Below are 16,448 nucleotides of genomic sequence, written 5' to 3'. Positions count from 1 at the left end.
GTATACCTGCTTCTACATTTGCAATAATATCCTCAACAGGAACTTTCGGAGGTGTTATAGAGTAGTTTCTTCCTTTTGCAAGAACTGAAATTTCGTCTTGAGATAAAACTCTGTCTGACTTATTAATAACGGTTTCGGACATCACTATATTATTTGTAGATTCTGCATAAGTTTGTAACTTTTCGAACTTCTTCTTATGCCTTCTAGTAGTCGTTTCCATCATGGTTTCCATAGATCGAAATGTAAGGCAATCTATTTTATTCCATAGGTCTATCTGTATCTTACTAGCAAGGAATAAATGTAACTGCAGTAACTATGGAAGGTTTACCAGAAGATATAATACGTAGCTTATAGGGATGATACTCAGAGACTGTGGAATAATGTTGAGCCGTCTGTGGACAAAACTGACAATACCTTTCGCAGTCTCTCGCATGCCAGTCTGGCTAGTATTGTATTCGGTGTTGTTGAAAAAGACACGAAGAGCGTTGTCATTAGTGCACCGAAATGTGTTCATCATTGCCGGCAATGCGAGATGTTAGGGCAGATGAGTACAAAAACAGAAATGCAGGAAATTGTACTGAACAGCTACGAAAGATGACATTTAAAATAAATTTAATTAATGAAAAGTTATAATTTGATGTACATGTAGTTGTTCGTTGTTCTGAACACAAGCTCTTAGTGCAGTTACTATTCCTGGACAAGATTACGTAACTGTCTCAAATACTAAGAAGTTAAAGTGGATTCGTAAACTGTAAGTCTACACCGCAAAGCAGTAGCAAGGTGCTGAAGCGTGGTAGATAACCGATGACTTGGTGGAATTGCGTCTCCGATTCTATTTTGTTTTTTGGTCTTGTGATACGGACGTCCGCACAAATTTATCAAGGAGGGGTGGGACAACAAACGTGTGAAATTGCCATTTTTTATACGAGTTTTTACTTTAGACACATAGTATGACACAAGAACCAAATTTTATATCCTCTCAGTATTTGTTAGAGTACGTTGATGCTTAAAACCTACAAAGAAACAGGAGTAATGCAGAAATAGCGAAACTCAAAGAACAGTCTCTCTGCGATGAGCTGTGTGGTGGTACATTTCGCCACACGAAAGGTTTGGTTGGGTATGTATCAAATATTTGGAGATAGACCTAAAAAGCTTTGAGAATTTCTTTCTTTTTTCAATTTCATTTCTCACAACAGGTTTTCGCGAGGGTCTTTGACGCTCCTTAAATCATTATTTCATCCACTTTTCTTCTTTCTACAACAAAGTTGAGTATCACAGCAGTAGCATTTTTATCGTCCAACTTTCACATATTCAGCTTATTTGTGCGCCCAAGGAATAACTTTACTGCTTAATAAGTAGGCCTGTGTTATAGTGCTAATACAGTAAACGGAACTACAAAAAGCTTTACATACAGGCATTTAGCAATAAGTTACTATGTTATGAATTTATGCATTTTCAATTCTAGAACATGTACACTACTGGCCATTAAAATTGCTACACCACGAAGACGACGTGCTACAGACGGGAAATATAACCGATAGGAAGAAGATGCAGTGATACGCAAATGATCAGCTTCTCAGAGTATTCACACGAGGTTGGCGCCGATGGCGACACCTGCAACGTGCTGACAAGTTTCCAACAGGTTTCTCATAAACAAAGAGCAGTTGACCGGCGTTGCCTGGTGAAACGTTGTTTTGATGCCTCGTGTAAGCAGGAGGAATGCGTACCATCACGTTTCGGACTTTGATAAAGGTGGGATTGTAGCCTATCGCGATTGCGGTTTATCGTATCGCGACATAGCTGCTCGCATTGGTCGAAATGCAATGATTGTTAGCGGAATATGGAATCGGTGGGTTCAGGAGGGTAATATGGAAATCCCAAAGGCCTCGTATCACTAGCAGTCGAGATGACAAGCATCTTATCTGCACGGCTGTAACGGACCGTGCAGCCACGTCTCGATCCCTGAGTCAACAGATGGGGACATTTGAAAGCCCCCCCCCCCCCTCCCCCCTCCTGAGGGTCCGGGGTAAGAATAGGCCCGAGGTATTCCTGCCTGTCGTACGAGGCGACTAAAAGGAGTTTCAACCATTTCGGCCTTCCATGTGATGGTCCCCCTTGGGGTTTGACCTCCATTTTTCAAAATTCTACAGAAGTACGAGCCTTATGGGGAAGGACACCTTACGTGGTGTACCACTGGTCCTCAGTGCACTAAGACCTTGACACTCAGCATTGCACCGGCGTTGTAACCATACCCACTATTCCTCAAATTGGGCCTAAACGCCTGATGGATTGTCCAAGTTACGCCCATAGTGCATCTCCATCTGCCCCAGCGATCATGATGGACTTTCCATGGCACCAGAAATCCAGCACGGTAGCCAGCCCGTTGTGGTGGGGTCGTCATATACCCTCTAGCTTGTAGCCCCCTGACAACACAGGGATCGTACTGCCGATACCTGAGCTGCACCCTCCCCACGTCGGCCAAGGAGTAGATGCCCGTCTCCTTGGGGCATCAGGACTCCCGGCAATGGTCATCCTGCCAGGTGGCCCTTGCTGCGGCTGGGTGGCACCCGTGGGGAGAGCCCCTGATTGGAGTGGGTGGTATCGGGGCGGACGTTTCGCAGATGAAACGTCAACACGTATCAGGTCGCTCTGCGGCTGAGTCTTTCAAAAGAAAAGGTACCGTTTCTAGTCCTGGTTCTCCTGCCCTTTTCCCCTTGGCCACTCCATGGGAGGAGGGACAGGCCCGCCGGCTTGGGGCGGAGTACTTCCCCCGCTATTTGGTCTGTTCTCGAACCGATGGGGGACATTCGCCACCTCCAAGCCCATGTTCTTTGTTCAGCACATTGAGGACGTCTTCGGGGAAATAGAGGCTCTCAGCAAGATGCGTTCAGGGTCCGTTCTTATCAAGACCACCTCCGCCACACAGTCGGCGGCGCTCCAGGCGTGCGACCGCCTAGGGGACATCCCAGTATCCATTGTCCCACATCTGGCACTAAATAGGACGCAGGGGGTTATTTTTCATCGTGACCTCCTGCTACAATCTGATGAGGAGCTCAGGGCCAACCTAGAGCGCCGAGGCGTGCATTTCGTCCAGCGAGTCCAGCGCGGCCCCAAAGACGTCGCATCGACACCGGGGCCTTTATCCTCGCCTTCGAGGGGGACGTTCTCCCAGAGAAGGTAAAGGTGATGTGCTACCGGTGCGACGTGCGACCTTACGTCCCGCCTCCTATGCGCTGTTTTAGGTGTTTGCACTTTGGGCGCATGTCGTCACGGTGTGAGGCTGAGTCCCTTTGTGGCGATTGTGGACGTCCTCTTCGTGAGGATCATACATGCACCCCACCACGTCGGTGCATTAATTGTCCTGGCGTCCACTCGCCTAGATCCTCAGACTGCCCCGCACATCAGAAGGAGAAGAAGATGCAAGAAATCAAAACTTTGGATCGGCTCTCTTATTCTGAGGCCCGGAAGAAGTACGACCGCCTCCATCTCGTGCCATTGACCACTTCGTTTGCCTCATTTGTGTCCACTCCTTCCGCGGTATCCTCACCCCTATCCTGTCCCCCCTCCACCTCCTCCACCCATCAGGGGGCTCTGCCTCCACCTCCCAAATCACTCCCTTCCAAATCCTCCTCCCCCATGGCCCCCACCCCCTCTGCCCCAGGGGCCACCCTTCCTCCTCCTCCTTCTCCTCCTCCTCTCACCCCGCCACCTGAGAAGCGATCCTCTTCTCAGGCGTCCATCGGGGAAACATTCCAGACCCCAGCTTCCGAGGTCCGGCGTTCCAAAACGGACCCCGCACGTGAGGACCTTCTTCGGGTCCAGCCCACCATCCCTGTGCCTCCTCGGTCTTCCAAGAAGTCTCTATCCCCCTCTCCACCCTGGCGCGTTTCGTCTGACGCTCCATCCGTGCGTCGCTGCTCCCGGCCGTCCTCAGTTTCGCCGGGACGCTCTGCTGCCATGCGCTCCGCCGGCCTTCCGTCGGCTAATGATGTGGCCCCTCCTACACAACCAGGGTCAGCGGCCGCAGCTGGTGACGAGTCGATGGAACCGGATCCGCCTCCCGTCGGTTGTAGCGTTGTTCCCTCGCAACCTGGCCCTCTGCGGCCGTCGAGGTGACCAGCTCTTCCCCCGTTTCGTTCCCCCAACTTTTTGACTAGCGATGGCGTTGTTTCATTCGAACATAAGAGGTATTCGATCTAATCAGGAGGAATTACAACTGCTCCTCCGCCTGCACTGTCCGCTCGTCCTTGGTCTCCAGGAAACCAAGTTGCGCCCGACTGACCGTATTGCCTTTACCCACTATACCTCGGAGCGGTATGACCTCACCCCTGTGGACGGTATCCCAGCTCATGGTGGGGTCATGTTGCTCGTTCGGGACGATGTCTATTACCATCCCATCCCATTGACCACCCCACTCCAAGCAATAGCTGTCCGCATTACTCTTTCTGCTTTTACTTTTTCAGTTTGTACCATCTACACTCCACCGTCATCTGCTGTTAGTCGGGCTGACATGATGCACCTGATCGTTCAGCTTCCCCCGCCGTTCTTATTGTTTGGCGACTTCAATGCCCATCATCCCCTTTGGGGCTCTCCTGCATCCTGTCAAAGAGGCTCACTCTTGGCGGATGTCTTCAACCATCTCAATCTTGTCTGCCCCAATACCGGCGCCCCGACTTTCCTCTCGGACTCTACTCATACCTACTCCCACTTGGACCTCTCGATCTGTTCTACCACTCTTGCCCGTCGGTTCGAGTGGTATGTCCTTTCTGACACCTATTCGAGCGACCACTTCCCCTGTGTCGTTCGTCTCCTGCACCACACCCCATCCCCACGTCCTTCGAGCTGGAACATACTGAAAGCTGACTGGGGACTTTACTCCTCCCTGGCGACCTTTCCGGACCACGATTTTCCCAGTTGTGACAGTCAGGTCGAATACCTCACGGCTGTTATCAACAATGCTGTCGAACGTTCCGTTCCTCGTACTACTTCTTCTTCACGTCGCGTTTCCGTCCCCTGGTGGAACGAGGCTTGTAGGGACGCTATCCGTGCTCGACGACGTGCTTTACGCACCTTTCGCCGCCATCCTACGTTGGCGAATTGTATTGAATACAAACGACTCCGAGCGCAATGCCGTAGAGTCATCAAAGACAGCAAAAAAGCTTGTTGGGCCTCTTTCACCAGCTCCTTTAACAGTTTTACTCCCTCTTCCGTCGTTTGGGGTAGCCTGCGCCGGCTGTCGGGCATTAAGGCCCACTCCTCGGTACCTGGCCTGACCTCAGGTAATGAGGTCCTTGTTGATCCTGTGGCTGTCTCCAACGCCTTTGGCCGCTTTTTTGCGGAGGTTTCAAGCTCCGCCCATTACCATCCTGCCTTCCTTCCCAGGAAAGAGGCAGAAGAGGCTCGGCGACCTTCCTTCCACTCGCTGAATCTGGAAACTTATAATGCCCCCTTTACTATGCGGGAACTCGAACGTGCGCTTGCACTGTCCCGGTCCTCTGCTCCGGGGCCAGATGCCATTCACGTTCAGATGCTGGCACACCTTTCTCCGGCGGGCAAAAGCTTCCTTCTTCGTACCTACAATCGCGTCTGGACCGAAGGTCGGGTTCCCATGCGTTGGCGTGACGCCGTCGTTGTTCCTATACCCAAACCCAGGAAGGATAGACACCTTCCTTCTAGTTACCGCCCCATTTCTCTTAAAAGCTGTGTCTGTAAGGTGGAGTGCATGGTTAATGCTCGGTTAGTCTGGATTCTTGAATCTCGAGGACTACTTACTAATGTCCAATGCGGCTTTCGTCACCACCGCTCCGCTGTTGACCACCTTGTGACCTTGTCGACATTCATCATGAACAACTTTTTGCGAAGGCGCCAAACGGTAGCCGTGTTCTTCGACTTGGAGAAGGCTTATGATACCTGTTGGAGAGGAGGTGTCCTCCGCACTATGCACAGGTGGGGCCTACGCGGTCGCCTGCCCCTTTTTATTGATTCCTTTTTAACGGATCGAAAGTTTAGGGTACGTGTGGGTTCCGTATTGTCCGACGTCTTCCTCCAGGAGAACGGAGTGCCTCAGGGCACCGTCTTGAACGTAGCCCTTTTTGCCATCGCAATCAATCCAATTATGGATTGCATTCCACCTAATGTCTCAGGCTCTCTCTTTGTCGATGACTTCGCGATCTACTGCAGTGCCCAGAGAACATGCCTCCTGGAGCGCTGCCTTCAGCGTTGTCTAGACAGCCTCTACTCATGGAGCGTGGCAAATGGCTTCCGGTTCTCTGAAGAGAAGACGGTTTGTATCAACTTTTGGCGATATAAAGCGTTCCTTCCGCAATCCTTACATCTCGGTCCCGTTGTTCTCCCATTCGTGGACACAACTAAGTTTCTAGGGCTCAAGTTGGACAGGAAACTGTGTTGGTCTCCACATGTCTCTTATTTGGCGGCCCGTTGTACACGTTCCCTTAATGTCCTCAGAGTTCTTAGCGGTTCATCTTGGGGAGCGGATCGCACTGTCCTGCTTCGCTTGTATCGGTCCATAGTCCAATCGAAGCTGGATTATGGGAGCTTTGTCTACTCGTCCGCTCGGCCATCCCTCTTACGCCGGCTCAACTCCATCCACCATCGGGGGATACGTCTTGCGACCGGAGCCTTCTACACTAGTCCTGTCGAGAGTCTTCATGCTGAAGCTGCCGAGTTACCATTGACCTACCAGCGCGACGTACTGCTGTGTCGCTATGCCTGCCGGCTGTTGTCTATGCCCGACGGCCCCTCTTAAAAGTCCTTCTACGCCGATTCTCTCGATCGTCAGTACGGGTTGTATGTGTCTGCCCTGCTGCCCCCCGGAGTCTGCTTCCATCGCCTGCTACGACAATTGGATTTTGCCCTCCCTACCACCTTCAGAGAGGCTGAGAGCCAGACACCACCTTGGCTCCAGGCTCCGGTTTATATTTATCTAGACCTCAGCTCACTCCCAAAGGAGGGTACTCCGGCTGCAGTGTATTGCTCATGGCTTGTCGAACTTCGTGCTCGACTTGCCGGTCACACCTTTATTTACACCGATGGCTCCAAAACTGACGATGGTGTCGGCTGTGCCTTTGTCGTCGGGGCCGCCACCTTTAAATACCGGCTCCTCGACCAATGTTCCAGCTTTACGGCCGAGCTTTTTGCTCTCCATCAGGCCGTTCAGTATGCCCGCCGCCACCGCCATTTATCGTATGTACTCTGCTCTGACTCACTCAGTGCTCTTCAGAACCTTCGAGCTCCCTATCCGGTCCATCCCTTGATTCAACGGATACAGCAGTCCCTCCATTCTTTCGCTGATAATGATGGTTCTGTCAGCTTTCTGTGGGTTCCCGGACATGTAGGAGTGCCTGGGAATGAGGCTGCGGATGCTGCAGCCAAGGCTGCAGTCCTACTGCCTCGGCCAGCCTCCCATTGTGTCCCGTCATCTGACGTTCGTGTGGATGTATGTAAGAGGCTTGTGTCGTTGTGGTGGGATGCTTGGTCGTCCCTCCAAGGAAACAAGCTCTGGGCAGTAAAACCGCTCCCAACTGCTTGGACAACATCCTCCCGACCATCTCGGCGCGAGGAGGTCCTTCTGACCAGGTTGCAGATTGGGCATTGCCGGTTTAGCCACCGCTACCTGCTCTCCGGTGACGCAGCCCCGCAGTGCCCTTGTGGTCAGGCATTAACTGTGCGCCATGTTTTATTGTCGTGTCCCCGCTTTAGTCAATCTCGTGTTGTCCTGTCCCTGCCATCTACTTTACCGGATATTTTAGCTAATGACGCTCGAGCAGCTGCTCGTGTTCTGCGTTTTATAACTTTCACTGGCTTGTCGAAAGACGTCTAACCTTTTTACTTATTTTATTTGCATCTTTATCAGGTCTTTCTGGTGTCCCCCACTCCCCTTGAGTTTTACTAGATTCCATGTGCTCTAACAACAGTGACTGGGCGCTAATGACCTCAGTAGTCGAGCGCCCTTAAACCCCACCAAAAAAAAAAGAAAAAAAAATAAAATAAAATTTGAAAGCCAACAACAATCTGCACGAACAGTCACAGGTAGTTTGCAGCAGCATGGAGACCATGGCTGCGATTACCCTTGACGCTGCCTCCACGACAAATTTATCTCATTTGGACCTTGCGGTCGGTACTCTTCCGCTAGCTCGGCGCTTCGAATGGTTCGCCCTTGATGATACACACTCGAGTGACCACTTTCCATGTGTCCTTAGACTGCAGCCTCAACTGCCATATATGCGCCCGCGACGCTGGAAGTTTGCCCAAGCCGATTGGACACTTTTTTCGTCTCTAGCGACATTCGATGACCGTCACTTTCCCAGCGTCGACGATGAGGTCACACATATTACCGACGTTATTCTTACAGCTGCGGAACATTCAATACCACGCACCTCCGAATTGCCCCGGCGCCCCCCAGTTCCTTGGTGGAACGAGGCATGCCGTGATGCAATACGTGAGCGGCGACGTGCTCTCCGCGTTTTCCGCCACCATCCTACCTTGGCCAACTGTATCCGCTATAAGCAGTTCCCAGCGCGATGCCGTCGTGTCATCCGCGATAGCAAGAAGGCAAGCTGGAAATTCTTTATTAGCTCATTTAACACCTTCGCTCCCTCCTCGGAAGTTTGGAGTCGGCTTCGACGGTTCTTAGGCGTCCCTAGTTTCTCCCCGGTCTCTGGGCTCACTGTCGCGCATGACACATTAGTGGACCCCGTCGCAATATCTAACTCGTTGGGTCAGCACTTTCGAGCTCTTCAAATTACCCGCCAGCGTTTCTCCCGAAGAAACGTGCAGCGGAAGTGCGACCTCTTGCTTTCTCCTCTCAAAATCGCGAAAGCTACAATACTGTTTTCTCCTTGCGGGAACTCCAACATGCACTCTCTTCTTCTCGCTCCTCCACCCCAGGACCGGATGGTATCCACGTCAAAATGTTGCTGCATTTATCAACCCATAGTCTGCGTTACCTCCTTCGCCTTTATAATCGAATTTGGACCGACAGTACTTTTCCCAGACGATGGCGGGAAGCTATCGTCGTTCCTGTTCCGAAACCTGGAAAGGACAAACATCTCCCCTCTAGCTATCGCCCCATTTCTCTCACGAGTAGTGTTTGTAAGGTTTTTGAGCGTATGGTGAATTACCGTTTAGCGTGGTGGCTGGAATCCCGCAGTCTTTTAACACCTGCCCAATGCGGATTCCGAAAGCATCGTTCTGCAGTTGACCATCTTGTTGCTCACTCCACTTATATCATGAACAATTTTCTCCGGAAACGCCAAACAGTAGCAATATTTTTTGATCTGGAGAGAGCATACGATACCTGTTGGAGGACAGGCATCCTCCGCACACTGTTCTCTTGGGGCTTTCGAGGTCGGCTGCCCCTTTTTCTTCGCGAATTTATGGCAGAGCGCACAATTAGAGTGCAGGTGAACACTACTCCCTCCCGTACTTTCTCCCAAGAAAACGGGGTACCCCAGGGCTCCGTTCTGAGTGTTGTACTGTTTGCCATTGCCATAAATCCAATTATGGATTGTCTCCTTCCTGATGTCTCGGGCTCCCTCTTTGTGGACGATTTTGCGATCTACTACAGCTCTCAACGGACCAGCCTTCTTGAACGACGTCTTCAAGGATGTCTCGATCGCCTCCACTCTTGGAGCATCGAAACCGGCTGCCGTTTTTCTCCCAGTAAGATCGTTTGTGTTAATTTTTGGCGACGTAAGGAGTTTCTTCCGCCCTCCTTACATCTAGGGCCTGTCAACCTTCAGTTTTCAGACGTCGCTAAATTCTTGGGTCTTATGTTTGACAGAAAACTGTGCTGGTCCTCCCACGTTTCCTATCTTTCGGCTCGCTGTCTGCGATCCCTCAACACCCTCCGTGTCCTGAATGGTACCTCCTGGGGAGCTGACCTAGTGGTCCTTCTCCGCCTCCATCGCGTCTTAGTGCGCTCGAAATTGGACTATGGAAGCATAGTCTACTCCTCTGCTCGGCCGTCTATTCTTCGGCGTCTCGACTCTATCCACCACCGTGGATTACGTTTAGTGTCTGGAGCTTTTTACACCAGCCCTGTGGAAAGCCTTTATGCTGAGACTGCTGAACCTCCGCTGTCCAATCGGCGAGCAGCCCTTCTGAGTCGTTATGCTAGCCATCTGTCTTCCATGCCTGTTAATCCAGCCCATGACATTTTTTTCGACGACTCCTTCGATGTAGGGTATGCAGGCCGCCCCTCCTTCCTACTACCACCGGGAGTCCGCTTCCGTCAACTGCTCCATTCTCTTTCCTTCCGCTTTCCTTAAACCTTCTTGACAACTTGGGGTCCAGCACCGCCTTGGCTCCGTCCCCGGATCTGCCTGCTCCATGACCTTTGTCGATTTCCCAAGGAAGGTACCCCTTCACTTGTTTATCGTCGGGCATTTGCTGCTCTATGTGCACAAATGACAGAAGCCACATTTATTTACACCGACGGCTCGAAAACATCGTTAGGTGTAGGGAGTGCCTATATTGTTGGCGACACCCCAAATCACTTTCGGCTTCCCGACCAGTGTTCGGTTTATACTGCGGAGCTTTCGCTGTTCTCCAGGCTGTCCACTACATCCGCCGCCATCAGCGGATACAGTACGTTATCTGCTCAGATTCTCTCAGCTCTCTCCTCAGTCTCCAAGCTCTTTATCCTGTGCACCCTCTGGTCCACCGGATTCAGGACTGTCTGCGGTTGCTCCATCTGGGGGGCGTCTCGGTGGCGTTCCTCTGGCTCCCGGGACACGTTGGTATCTGTGGTAATGAGGCGGCCGATATTGCAGCCAAGGCTGCAGTCTCTCTTCTTCGGCCAGCTATTCAATCGATTCCCTTCGCCGATCTACGGAGCGTTTTATGTCGTCGTGTTGTTCATTTATGGCACGCACATTGGTCGACACTTCCCCATAATAAATTGCGGGACGTGAAAGCTCTTCCTTGTGCTTGGACCTCTTCCTCCCGAACGCGTCGTCGGGAGGAGGTAATTTTAACTAGACTCCGGATAGGGCACTGTCTTTTTAGCCATCGACATCTTTTAAGCGGCGATCCTCCCCCACTCTGTCCCCACTGCTCTCAGCTGTGGACGGTAAGACACCTTTTAGTTGAGTGCCCCTATTTTAATTCGTTACGCTCCCATCTACAGCTATCGCCTGATATATCGTCGATTTTAGCAGATGACACGCGCTCAGCCGATCGCGTTCTCGAGTTTATTAGTGCCAGTGAAATGACGTCAGTCATTTGAAGCTTTTTTTGGGGACAACCAACCTCTTTCTGTAGTGGATTTTTAAGCCTTCCTTCTGCTTTTCGTTTCTCCAATTTTATGACTTTCGTTCCCATTGCTGCTGGTTTTCAATTTCGGCTTTTTACTGTTTTCTATGTCACGGGCTGGGCGCTAATGATCATAGAAGTTTTGCGCCCTAAAACCAAAACCAAAAAAAACAAAAAATATTCCTCTGGTATCCACACCAGCTTTAATTTCCTCTTGCGGGAATACAGGTGACGCTGCGAGCAAGGGGTTGCGTAGACGGGGACGCTACGTTGGCGTATGACGAGTTAGGACCCTGAGTCGGTCAGGGTGCATGTCCTAATAGCCGATGCAGTTCCATCGAAGCGTAGCATCCGTGTTCGGGTCGTACTCCGGTACGAATTTTCATTTCGTATCATGAATTTGTGTCCAAATGCAGCTGCAGTCGGAAAAATTTCCCTGAATGGTATCAATTTTTGTTTGATAGCGTCAATCTTCTCAGCTATATTTTACCAAATGCTGCTTCCCTTGAGTAATAATGGTGGTGGTTTACCCTTGATTCAGTTTTTTCCCTGATGACCGTTGAACCACCGTTCATTCCTGGTCCCCACAAGTGCATCATACCGTCTTTGTGGCTGGTGTAACGATGCTCCAGTGAATGAATGTTTTTCCAGCTCATAATAGTGTGATGGCGTATTAAGCACTTCGCGTGGCCTTCAGACGATACGAAAAGTAAAGCAGTTCCCATTCAGCATTGAATGCTGTGGCTTCTCCACTTTCTCTTTCGGAAAAGTGGGTAGACGCCACTGTATTCCTGATTCCAGGCGTAGATGATCCTACATGTAAGGACGATGAAAGAACGGACATGCAAAATTACAACGTACTTTACATTTGTTTGCTACAGAAATCTGAAACTTTTTCTGAGTTCAGATATACTAATTTCCTACAGACTGAAAAGCTTATGTCGATGAATCAGAACAGTTTTAGAAAGCATCGCTCGTGTAAAACCCCATTGCAAACTATTAACGAAGGTACGAGCCTATGGAACGGGTTCCCATATATGATTCGAAGACTTCTTAAGTAATACAACCAGTATGTTGTCCTCGACGCAGAGTGTTCATCAGAGAAAAGGGTACCGTCAGGAGTGTGCTAGGGAAGTGTCATAGGACCACAGCTGTTTCCTGTATACATGAATGATCTGGCGGTCAGGTTGGGCAGCAATCAACACTTGTTTGCTGATGATGCCGTGGTGTAAGACAGTGTCGAACGTGATTATTGGATGATATGACGACTTAGAAAAATTCCTAGTTGGTATGATGAACGGCAGCTAGCTCTAAATACAGAGAAAAAGCGGATAAGTAGGAAAAAGAAACCTGAAGTGTTGGGATCCAGCATTAGTAGTGTCCTGCTTTGACAGTCAAGTCGTTTAAATACACGGAATTAAGTTGGAAAGCGACTTGAAATTGAAAGAGCATGTGACGATTGTAGTAAGAAAGGTGAATGGCAGACTTAGGTTTACTGGGGAATTCTAGGAATGTGTGGTGCATCTATAAAACCGATTGCATATCCGTATTTTACGGACTGTAGGACGTACTCCTTTCTTTGGAAAACTACCTCCAAAATTCAGATGTATCTTATACTTCAAATTGGTGTAAAAATGTCCAATCTTTGATTCAAAATTCCCACTAGTCGTAAAAATGACCATATACTCGATGCCACGGAAAACTTCTATCTGGCAACATTGGATTCAACTGGCAGCAGCAGTGCACCGATGCGAAGAAAATGAGTTGCGTGGATTCACAAGCTTGCTGACACTGCCTCTCTCCCGTCCCGCCATCACAAACCCAGACCACTGTGTAGACAATGATGCCTGAACTGACATTGATTTATGTTGTCGCTAACAGTACAATATTTCTGTTAGTAGCTAGTTTCGTGATGGAAAAAAAATTGTATTCATATGATGCAGGTTATAAATGGAACTTAACGGCATATTCAGAACATGGAAACAGAGCACATGAACTGCAATTTCGGTCCACTAACTGAAAAAACCCAAGGCGACTGACGGGCTAGAAAAGAAAAACTGTAAAAAATTTGGAAGAGTAAATAATGGACTGAATGCAAACTGGCCGAAACTAGACGATGACGTATTGAAATGGATCCAAGGATACGGTCAAAATGGCACTGGAATTAATACAAAAATGTTTCAAATAGACGCTCGTAAGCCAGCGCTACAGTCGAATTTACGACTTTAAGGATAGAGTTCGTTGGTACAAAAGATTTATGAAGCGTAATGACTTAGCATGCGAACCAAAGTATCTCAGAAAGAAAAGAAGTTCAGATGACGATTTTCAGGGATTTTGTAGGTCAGTTCGGTTTCGTAAACTAAGACCGTATTTACGCAATTGACCCTAAATAACAAAGTGTGAGGTCATCCATATGAGCGCTAAAAGGATTCCGTTAAACTTCGCTTACACGATAAATCAACGAAATCCAAAGGCCTTAAATTGTAAGGAACACAAAGAAAATTTTGTGGGTAACGCTAAACAAAAACTTCCAAAATGTAACAGATCTACTAAGGAGACTGCTTACACTATGTTTGTGCGTCCTCTTTTAGGATACAGCTGCGCGGTGTGGGATCCTTAGCAGATAGGACTGACGGAGTGCACCGAAAAAGTTCAGATAAGGGCAGCAAGTTTTGTATTATTGCGAAAAGGGGGGGGTGGGGTGTGTCACTGAAACGATAGAGGATTTGAGGTGGACATTTTTAATATTTTATATTTAATATATATATATATATAAATATAAATACATATAAATGTTATATATATATAAATTTGTTTTAATACAAAGGCTTTTTCGTTGCAGCAGAATCTCCTCACGAAATTCCAATCACAAACTTTTTCTCCGAATACGAAAACATTTTGTTGACACCGACCTATATAGGGAGAAAAATGGTTCCAATGGCTCTGAGCACTATGGGACTTAACTTCTGAGGTCATCAGTCCCCTAGAACGTAGACCTATTTACACCTAACTAACCTAAAGACATCACACACATCCTTGCCCGAGGCAGGGTCCAACCTACGACCGTAGCGGTCGCGCGGTTCTAGACTGTAGAGCCTAGAACCGCTCGGCCATCCCGGCCAGCTATATAGGGAGAAACGATCCCCATGATAAAATAAGGGTAATCATAGCTCGTACGGAAAGATATAGGTGTTCGTTCTTTCCGCGCGCTACAGGAGATTGGAACAATAGAGAATTGTGAAGGTGGTTCGATAAGCCCTCTGCTAGGCACTCACATGTGGTTTGCAGAGTGTCCGTGTAGATGTAGTGTCTGGATTTGCAATCTAATAATAAAATGCTAGAAATGCAATTTTTTAAAAAAATTGCGTAAAAGTTCAGGTGCGTCTCAGTAAAATACGGTACTGCGACCTATTTTGAGCACTGGCATTGTTCGGGATCCGTACTGGGTCCGATTAAAGGAAGACATCAAAGCAGTTCAGAGGCACGATGCTAGATTTGTTGCCGATAGGATCAAACAGCACAAGAGTGTTAGAGAGATGCTTCGGAAATTATAATTGGTATCCCTGGACGACGTTCTTTCCGTGGAACAGTGTTAAGAAAATTTAGAGAACAGGCATATGAAGCTGATACCAGAAAGATTCTACTGCCGCCAACATACAGTTCGCATAAGGACCACAAAGATAAGGTGCTAGAAATTAGGGCTCATACGGAGGTATATACACAATAGTTTTCCAAATGGTCGAATGTTTGTGAAATCTTATGGGACTTAACTGCTACGGTCATCAGTCCCTAAGCTTACACACCACTTAACCTAAATTATCCTGAGAACACACACACACATGCCCGGGGGTGGACTCGAACCTACGCCGGGACCAGCCACACGGCCCATGACTGCAGCGCCCAAGACCGCTCGGCTAATCCCACGCGGCACGGTTTTCCCCCCTTGGTTCAGTCTGCAAGTCGTACAGGAAAGGAAACAACTAAAAGGTGTTCAGAGTACCCTCCGCCACGCGCCGTGTGGTGGTTTGTGGAGTATGTTGTAGACGCAGAACGTAAATCTAATTTATCGCAGTTGGCAGACTGTCCTGGTGTACTCGCGTCAGATTGCAGTCGAACGTTCGGAGCGCTGTTTGGTGAGGCCTGATCTGAGCCAAATGGGAGTTACGCTGCCTTGCATTAGAGAGGGAGCACGTTAGCAGAGGTCGTGGTCTCTGAGTGCAGTGTCGTGTTGCAGCACGAGATGATCCACGCCTACCTGTTCGTGCGCAACAAGGACCGCGACCGCAGCGAGCACGGGCCGGAGTTCCACAAGTACATGCGGCGCATCAACCGCGAGGCGGGCACGTCCATCACGGTGTTCCACGAGTTCGACGACGAGGTGGAGTTCTACCGGCAGCACTGGTACCGCTGCGACGGTCCCTGCCTCCAGTGGCGGCCCTGCTTCGGCACCGTCAAGCGCTACAGCCGCTGCCCGCCCGGTCCCAGGGACTCGTGGTGGCGTCGCCACCAGCAGCTCTGCGGCGGCACCTTCCGCAAGATCCACGGCCCCGAGGGCTACGTCAAACCCACGAAGGAAGGTGCGGGAACTTCTCACTCGTCTAAACTCTCTTCTCTGTGATCTGGCGCGCTGCCTCGACAGCGCTACTGTGCTCTTAAAACTGGTTGTTTCGTCAGCATGTCATCACTGTGGCCCTCTGAAAGGCATTTATTTCTCATAAGATGGACTTTGGGGCTCTTACACGGAGATAATAGCGTCTAAAACTGTAGGTTCCTAACTGCTGGCTTGCCGAATAAACATTCGGCTGGCAGAACAGGGGTGTGAGCGAGGGCTTTCTAGCTACGTGTGCTGTAGCAGTACAAATTCCTCTGCGCATAATTATACCTGCGCATATTCAGTGTGTGGAGGAATATAACAAGTGGCGAGAGGGAAGCGTGCATACAAATCGGTAATGGCAAATGATATTTAAGGGGGGTAGGACGTCAAACTGGCAGACTGGGAGAAGGAGAGGCACCACAGGACATTTTAATTTCCACTGTCTATACTTTTACAAATTCATAAAACTTTGTCAGCATGACCAGGAAGGGTTCAGGATTCACGCTCATAGAAGTGGAATTTCAAAAATATATTTTTTTACGTGTGAAATGGTCATTTTTTCGCTTATTATTGGCTGCAT

At 49.3% G+C, this 16,448-nt stretch overlaps 1 protein-coding gene across 1 annotated transcript in view; it reads left to right on the top strand.

The window, feature by feature from the left end:
- The window catches only part of LOC126484675 (DNA-dependent metalloprotease SPRTN-like), a 31,725-nt gene extending 15,833 nt beyond the window's left edge, over window positions 1-15,892 (top strand). The window contains exon 3 of the mRNA XM_050108269.1: window positions 15,509-15,892. Within this exon, the coding sequence (XP_049964226.1) occupies window positions 15,509-15,892 (384 nt within the window). The remainder of the gene's footprint in view (window positions 1-15,508) is intronic.
- The last annotated feature ends 556 nt before the right edge of the window (window positions 15,893-16,448 follow it).

The sequence above is a fragment of the Schistocerca serialis genome, chromosome 6 (genome assembly GCF_023864345.2).
Source record: "Schistocerca serialis cubense isolate TAMUIC-IGC-003099 chromosome 6, iqSchSeri2.2, whole genome shotgun sequence".
NCBI classification, from domain to species: Eukaryota; Metazoa; Arthropoda; class Insecta; order Orthoptera; family Acrididae; genus Schistocerca; species Schistocerca serialis.
Note: the sequence above shows the minus strand (reverse complement) of the source record. Positions and strands in the feature narration are given on the sequence as shown.